Raw genomic sequence first — 9,075 nt, forward strand, 5'->3', positions numbered from 1 at the left:
GGTTTGGCAATATTGGTCAATCACTACAAATAAAAGCTAAAAATACAAAATTAATTCTTGTGAACACAAATTAGCTATGTTGTATGTTTGTAAGATACTACAACACATATAGATGAGACAATATGAAAATATAATGTTAATTGTATAAAGAATGATAATATTAATCATTTTTATTTATTATATTTATATCTGTTACAGCTTTTGGAGCAGTAAAAATGTTTCAATTGCTGAAAAAGAGCGTGGTTTGGTTGCAAATTATTTTGTATACAAAAATATATAATACTTCATAATTTTTGATAGCTGAAGTCTAAAAATGTATTATAAGGTTCTTCATTTGTTGTGTTTACAGACATTTAAAAATTCTTAAACACCTATAGAAAATAAATGTTACCTAAGAACATTTTTGTTAGTAGTGGTTTAAATAATGTATTGTTTATTAAATATCTTTAGAAATAGTCTGACACACAGTTTCTGTTCTGAATGGTTTTTCTTATGCAATATGATTTATAATAATATTATTAAATTCAAATTTAATACATAAATTACAGTCGAGCACACTAATGAGGTATATTTTAAATTTACTATACAGCATTTTATTCATGGTATTTCTGTAGTATATATACTACGTTTTTTTGATGGTCTTTTGACATAGAAATGCAAATTAGTTTTTAGCATATTTAAATTAAATACTTTTTAAAATGGTTCTAAATTTATTAAAAAAAATAAAACATAATCACTACAAAAGAATAAATGAAATTCTTAGCCAATTTATAAAAAAAAAAACATATTTTCTACAAAGATAATTTTTTATTACTTTCATATCGAGCTACCTAACGTTCTAACACGTTAAAGTATAATTAATTTAGTTTGTATTATATATATTATCATTGACCTTCAAGTCAATTCTATTGAATAAAAACACAATGATTTGTGTTAGCAATAGATATTGGGTTTAATTGGCATCATAGATTGTATAATGTATTTATCATTTATGTAATGGTACTTATATATTTTATAGAAATGCACTAACATTTCTATAAATTATAATTGATTGGTAATATGTATTGTTAATTTGTACACACAAAAAATAATTTTACAAGTAAATTAAATTGACAGATAAATTTGGGTAGTAAACATTTTAGTTAACACAATAAAATAATTGGTATTTGGCCAAATATTAAATATAGATTAAATAATTAACTTTCAAACATTTCAATACATCAGTTATTCTTTTAAACATAAATAACACTAATAACAACACAAGTTTGGGCCAAAAGTGATGATAACTTTAGTAATTTATAATTGATGCTAGAACACAATTTTTAATTATTTAATTTCGAAGATGGTGTTATATTGGTATTAACTAGCCGTCATTACATTTACATCGATTGATGGAGACGGTTTGTCAATGTTACTTTTATAATGTTGTCTTACCATTGATTTTGTTTAATAATATAATTCATAGTACTTGTACCTACGTCCATCTCTAGAATCTACAAAATAAACTGTGTGTAGTGTGTATGTTCATGACTAAATTTTCCATACGATCAAGGAGATGATGAAAATAAACATATTAACATATTTTAGAACTATTGTAAAAGATGAAAAACATAATAAAAATGAGATCTAATGATTATACTCTGTAATTTCTAAAATCCAGTAGCACCAAGCACATGGCGTATTTGTTCAAAACTCATCCAAAAAGTTAATGACCAGGGTGCCATTCTAATCCAGACGGGTAAAAATCCTTTGTAAAGAGCAAAAAACCCTTCATTTTCAATAGTCTTAATTAAGCAGTCCAAAGATCCTTTGTATATCAAACCACTAAAAAAAAAATAAAACATAAATAAAATTGATTCCTAAAAATGTATTTCTCAATACATTTATAGTAATTGAACTTACATTCCATTTTTGTCAGTTGGTTGATTCATAACACGTGTTTTTACAACATCTGCTGGAGTTCCTAATGTAGCTGCTACTAATCCAGCACATATACTGAAATAATAAACTATACTTAGAAATCTTAAAAAATTGTGGAAAATAATAAAAAAATTAATGTCTACCTAGAAAGACAATGTAGAAGATGTGAATCAGGTAATCCAGTTTTATGCATAATTACTTGCTTAGCTGTATCATAAGTAGTCAAATCACCAAGATTTACAAGTGCAGCACGTTGTACATTTGGAATTGAGCCTTTCCACAAACCACGGACACCACTTTCGGATACTATTTTTTTGAACGCATGTGCTGCACTTAACACTCTTGTATAAAATGATAAAATATTATGAAAGTTAATTTTAAATGATTGTACAATAACTATATACAGTGGAGCCAAAATTATACATCATGTGAAGCTTCATTTTTTTAATTATTAGATGACGAGGAAGTTTGTGTGAGTAGAGAATGGTTGGATAAAAATTTTTTATTTCACTTGACGACAAATTTTAGAGTTTGGTGCCACTGATTATATGTAGTTAAACAATAAATGATAGGTATACCTAGCAGGCTCTCCCATCAGACGCCGTTTGCCTTCCATCTGTATTTGAACTTTGATCAAATCAGCTGGACTAGCAAAATACTGAGCAATAACACCAGACATGACTCCGCTTATGGCCGATTTCCTGAAGTTAAATAATAAATCAGAGAATCTACCAATTTGTGTTGTTTATTTGTGAATACCAAATTGGAAATGATCCATCTTCGTTTTTTAATAATAATTTATCACGCATGGTTTCGTACGATACAATCCTAATACCAGAATACACTACATGTCTATAGAGTGCAGGTGTCACACCTTGCCACAATTTCAGGGCACCTTCTTCATTGACAATGCCAACAGCAGTTTTTAACATGCCTCTATACTGTGTAGGTTTGCTGCTAGTAGCTACTTCACCTTGTATTTGCAGACGGGTCTTGGTCAAATCCAATGGGTATGTCACTGCACAAGAAAAAATAACATAATATAAATAAGTATTTAGGTATGAGTTTGTGTCAGACTATTATTAGTTATTACGAATAAGTGCATAGCCACATTAGCATAAATATCAGGGGTGCTAAAAACCTCGAGTCTTAATTTTAACACCTCAAATTTTGCAATTAATTTCAATAATAATTAAGAACATGGACACATACCACTAAAATGAGTCAAGATAGATTTCGGACTTAGCAATTACTCAAATCTAATGATTTGTGCGTAATTCATAAGAGGATGTCGTTCCCACATGTGTTGTCTCCGCAAATTAACAGATTTTCGTTCACAAGATTCAATAGTGTCCTCTTAGTTTTAATATTGAGTGAATTGACCTATCATCAAATTTAAAGGTAAGATTATTATCTAAGGGCCCACATAGGATTTTATTGATATTATTTTTTAGCAAGTTATAGCTTTTTTGAAACTGTACATTTTAAAATTATCATAACTTACTTGAAAAATAAAAATATCAATTAAAGGCTACACGGGACCTTAAATAATATAATCTTACCTTTAAATATTATAATAAGTCAATTCTCACTAATATACTAACAGCACACTATTCAATCTGGTGATCTCTTAATATTGAAAAATTTTAAATAAATATGAAAAACAAGTAACCATTGTAATAAAATGTCTAGTATAATTGGGATTCTTGATTTAATGCAGTAAAAAACTTTGAAAAATGCATTTAAAATCTTAAAAAATAAATTCAAAATTCAAAATGTAAATGTACAAAATCTATTAAATTGTATTAATACAAATACCATCTATACTTATATTCAATGAAAAAAACGAGACTAAATTAAAAAAATGACCTATAAAGGATCAAAAAGAACTAAAAATTAAAAAAATTCACAACATGCAAAAATTGAGTTTGTTGGTATAGAATTCAAACTGTGTGTTAAGAAAACTATGTTTTAGGTTAAGCTAAATAGAATGAATTTTTCTAAAAACTCAGCATTATATAATATTGATTCATATCAATAAATTATTTTGTTGATATTTATAAAATGTAACAAATAAGGTATGGTAAGTGAACAATGTGAGGGACAAAGCCCGTCATAGCTTTGTTTCCTATACAATTTGTTTGGTGCTTGAGTCTCCCAAATATTTTTGGGTGATTTGCACCTACTTAGAAATTAAAAGAATCTTGTAAAAATACTCACATATTTCTGCAACACTGGCAGCCACCACAGACACAATATATGTACACCAGAATGAATCAGCATAGTTGTATACTTTGGTTCCAGGGGCTTTGTCTTTGATGGATACCACTTGTGTGAACACCATTATTGGTTTTATTAAACACTGTTATTATTATCATCAGACACGTTACTGAAATGTAAGTTACCGGTAACTGCTGCTGTATAACAAATAAATGATGAACATTATTGATTGAGTGATTGGTAAGTATGAACTGAGTTATTATAATTACTACCTAGTACCTACTGTAAAACCATGAGATTAGATAGAAAATAAAACACAAAGGTAGCTAGATAAAATACTGAGTAGGTACCTATATTCGGGAGAATAAGGAAGTCGATAATGTAGATTATGTAGGATTCTACTTTTTCTATTCAATATTTCTGTACACTATAAATACTTACCATTTAGAGGATTTGACCCTGTAAAGTTTGTTGTGTTTACTATTTTGTAGTTTAACACATTTGACATTCAAAGTCAAACATCATTCTAACGATTTCGAAAGAATTTCTAGATTGTAAACACTGATAAGGACAACCTGATGTTCTGTCTGTTCTGACCATATGGTTGTTTGATAACACTCGCTAAATGTCTTAATACTTAATAATAAACATGTGATTAAACCACAGAATAATCAATAGATTTAGATCTATTTTGAATAGTGCTTGATAAGAAAAAAAAATTAGAAGGGGGATGCAAAAGTGTTAAAATAATTTGACCATCTAATTATTATATGTCTTATTGATTAGGGAGGGTACCAACGAGAATATTTTTTTTAAAAAATGAGGGACTTCGTTCCCGCATCCGCACTGATTTTTAGACTTTCATTTTATGTTTATCACCTTAGACCAAATTAAAAATGAAGAACAGGTCTAATAGGCTTAACTTTAATAAAATACATTTGTTGGAAATTGTATTCATAGTATAAGTGTGAAGTAGGTATTTGATTAAATATTAATGTCATATGGGTGCAATATTACCTATCATTTATTTTAATCAATATTTGGTATAAGGTAGGTACTAGGTACTTAAGGTACTCGCACAATGAATACAGGTACCTCCGACCTGTACCTAGGTATCATTTAATAATAATAATAATAATAATAATACAAATAAGGCATTCACATTTCACAGTATAAACAAGTAGGTACATAAGGTACAAACATCACCTCTCCTCAAATTCCTGTGCTTGAGCTTGAGGCGAGATTATCTTCTTAGAGTAAAAAAAAATAAATATTATGTTAACGTGGAATTTTATGTGAAGAATAGCAGTACTCACTATACATTATACAGTACACTAATACCTGGAATCTAGGTGTTTTATTATGTAAATGTGAGTAGCTAGTATATTATATTATATAAGTATAAATAGTAGGTATAAATGTACAAATCGTAGAGTGATAAGTGAATATGTGATAAGTGATAACCTTTTATAACCTACATACTACAGAGTACAGGACGTGCCTACTTAACATGTAGGTACGACTAGACATACATAACCAGATAGGTACAATGAAAACTGAAAGGTGAAATTATATAGACTTGTGAAAACACATACAAATATACTGTATATGTAGTGTTATTGAGTGACTTTGGACATTTCCGATATTTCAGTCAGTTGCTGATCCAAATGGGGGGGGGGGGGGGAGAAATAAATACGACCGCACCCTTGAGCGACTTGAGCATATTATAATGAATCGTATTAAATGTATTTGATATTTTTTTGGTATTGGACAAATTTTAATTACCCCTTCTTCTACCACTTGATTAATTTTTGAATCCGCCATTGATTTCTGTACAAATCCTTTTTGTTGTTTAAGTATGGTTAGTTAAATATTTTTACTTATTTATTTTAATTTTCAATATTTTTATAGCACAATCCATTCAAATAAATGTAGAACAATAAGCGAATGCGATGTTTGGAGAAAAAATAAAATATGATTCACAGAATGAAAAAATCTCCCAGTGAAGGTACTTCGAAAATATCACATACTAAAGTTTTTTAAATTAAATTAATTTTTGTTATAGTGATTTTTCATTGTCTGTCTTTAAATTTTAAAACATCTTTACATTTACTATTTTTACATTATCTGCGTATAATACGTACACACATGTAGGTTATAAATATAAATTGCATTGGAAATATTTAGTACGTCGTAATAGCATAGAACAATATGGTAATAGCCAACTGGTAAGAGGTAAGACATGTATGTCCAGAGGTGTAGCCAGGGGGGCTTATTGCCTTCTAAAAAAGGAAATCTGCAATTAGTCAAACTTGATTCGCAATTATTTGCAATTAATTTGCTACTATTAGGTGGTATTTTGAAACCGATTAAACAAATTGGAGGGGATGGGAGCTGGCTAAAAATGTTTGTTAATTTATAAATTAAAATAATATGCGTATAGTGTATACAGTGTAAGTTATAAAATAGCTATGAAATAAAGTACATATTGAAATTGTAAGTCAGATCGATTCTCATACTTAAAACAACTTGCGACTAAGGTACATACTTATTTCTGCCAATAAATCAATGAAAACTTTAATAGAAGCACATCAAAAGTAATGAGGATCCAGGAATGAATATTTTGTAAACTTTTTTTTAAGTCGAGCAGGGTTCTAGGTAGGTACTCAATTTAATGGATCAGAATGCAAATCATGTATATTCTTTCATATAATAGGTTAGCTTATAGGTAGTTAAGACTGAATGTATCATATAATACTTAAATTACATATTATACATCATACACATAGTGCCACTGTGTCAGGTTATTTATAAACTATATTGTAGTCTTATAAATGAATATTTATACAATAGATACGTTATAAACGGTTTCAAAAGAGTTGTGTAGTCGTCCTTTTATAATACATAAATATTTATAATGTTGAACTGCAACAGTTCCAAAAAAAATAAAATATTTATGATATTATGTACTCAAACATCAATTGTATAAGGCATGATGACAATGTTAATAATTTTTTACTGTCGATTATACTGACTTTATGTGAACTTTACTCGACTTATCATACCAATAAGTAGGCACTTATATTCAATGACAAACCAATTAAACAAATTTAAATTTTAGTTCATAGTATATATTAGATGTATCTGGATTTCAGATGTGTACCTATTACCTACTACTTGCACAAGTTCGTGGGGTAAAATAATTGTAAGTTTTGACCGTTGCTCGTTGTTTTTAAGGTCACAAGTTTGACGTTTTGGAAGTAAATATAACTATGCTGTAATCCAAATGCCACTTTTGCAATCAGAGGCATAGCCAGGGGTAACCTCCAATCACCCCATGATGAAGTTTGTTTATTTAGCTTCATTAAAAAATATCAATAAAATGGATTCATTCATGTGTATGTAGTATTTAATTGTACATTTAACCCCACTAACCGACAAATTCTGGTTACACCTATGTTTGCATTCCTCGTGGTATTCGTACATAACGAGCTACAGGTTTTAACGAGAAAAATGCAGTGGTCCTATTAGCACTAAATAGTACCTTTTTTTTCCTTTTGAAACCGGGAACGGATGGGAACTGTTTAGCACAATACTGCCACCCGAACCCGTATCGTTTATTCGCCATGACAAATAGCAACATATAATAGCTATACGAGTACATACGTGGGGGCCTCTAACCACCCTAGATATTTGGCCTTCGGCCTACAAGTTCAGTCACCATACTATAATAATCGCGCCTGCCTGGCCCGCTCTGCATTCTCCTTCCGCCCGAGGATCTGCTCCACCATTTTGCCAAACGCCAACCTCTGTCCCTCCGCCATCGCCTAGATACATCGCCTCCTGAATAAATCATCTGGGAGGAGCTCCTGCCCCGGCCCCAGGATGATATCCGACACATCGTTGGGATGTAGTGGATGGCCGACGCATTGTTCCATCTCCCGTCTGTCTTCTGCCCAGAACGGACAGTTGAATAGGGTGTGCTCCACAGTGTCTTCCGGCTCATCACAGTGCATACAGTGGGGGTCATCTGCCCTCCTCCTCTTCCACAGGTAGCACTAAATAGTACCTACTAATACAGTTATACCTACAAAAGTGCTTTATACATATTCGTAGTTGTATGCATTTAAATATATAGGACATAATTATAACTATGTTTTAATTAATTTGCAGGTATAATCACTTTCAAGTGGAATGTCTCAAGATTTTTCAACCACAAGCCGTGGAATATACAAATGTTGAAATGTGAAATGTTGGATTTGGTATTAATAATATTAGAGCGAATAAGAGGATATTTTAAGATGACCACTCTCACCTCAAACGTGTAGGAAAGATTGTGAAGGATACAACACGTAATAGACACAAATAATGGCAAATTAGTGTAATGGAAATACTTAACTTTTATCAATGAACCTGTGCAAGTAATAACTACATGTCTGAGATGCAGGTATATTATATCTAATTATGGAAATTCGTCACGTTTTATCGGTTGGCCATTGAATTTATGCACTTGTTGCCTGTTGGTGTGATCAGTCGAGTTAAGTTCAAAATATAATGCCACTATAATCGACACTAATAAAATTATTTATTTGTTTAATTTTCATCGTGTCTCATACGATTGCTATTTGTATACATATTATTAATATTTATAGGTATTAGAGTATGAGCTTTACATAAGAATATATTAAAAATATTTATATTTGTATGCAAAACGAAGAAAAAGTTAGAGATAATTATATTATAAATTAATGAATCATTTATTTATTTATAATTTTCTTATAAGATAATTAATTATATTCATTAAACAATCGCCTAAGTGACTATCTTGGTTTAAAATGAATCAAAAAGAATATATAATTTCCACAAGGCCATTCTGTACTACTAGATGGAAGTCACGATATACTTCTCTGTTCTCTGTAATGAACAATTACTTTA

General features: G+C 29.9%; 1 protein-coding gene across 5 annotated transcripts; it reads right to left on the reverse strand.

The window, feature by feature from the left end:
• Window positions 1-886: 886 nt before the first annotated feature.
• On the reverse strand, window positions 887-5,470 carry LOC111028884 (mitochondrial uncoupling protein 4). 5 transcript variants are annotated; one of them, XM_022307666.1, is made up of 7 exons: window positions 5,347-5,470; window positions 4,141-4,337; window positions 2,680-2,938; window positions 2,499-2,621; window positions 2,064-2,261; window positions 1,903-1,995; window positions 887-1,824 (listed from the first exon to the last, which is right to left on the reverse strand). In XM_022307666.1, the coding sequence occupies exons 2-7, from the start codon at window positions 4,262-4,264 to the stop codon at window positions 1,650-1,652; spliced, it is 972 nt and encodes a 323-aa protein (XP_022163358.1). In that variant the 5' UTR covers window positions 4,265-4,337; window positions 5,347-5,470; the 3' UTR covers window positions 887-1,649. The 5 variants fall into 5 exon arrangements, with proteins under 5 accessions (XP_022163358.1, XP_022163356.1, XP_022163360.1 ...); XM_022307664.1 differs by lacking the exon at window positions 5,347-5,470 and adding an exon at window positions 4,582-4,716; XM_022307668.1 differs by lacking the exon at window positions 5,347-5,470 and adding an exon at window positions 4,582-4,700 and having other exon boundaries at window positions 4,141-4,334.
• Window positions 5,471-9,075: the final 3,605 nt, after the last annotated feature.

This window comes from Myzus persicae, unplaced genomic scaffold, assembly GCF_001856785.1.
Source record: "Myzus persicae strain clone G006 unplaced genomic scaffold, MPER_G0061.0, whole genome shotgun sequence".
NCBI lineage: Eukaryota > Metazoa > Arthropoda > Insecta > Hemiptera > Aphididae > Myzus > Myzus persicae.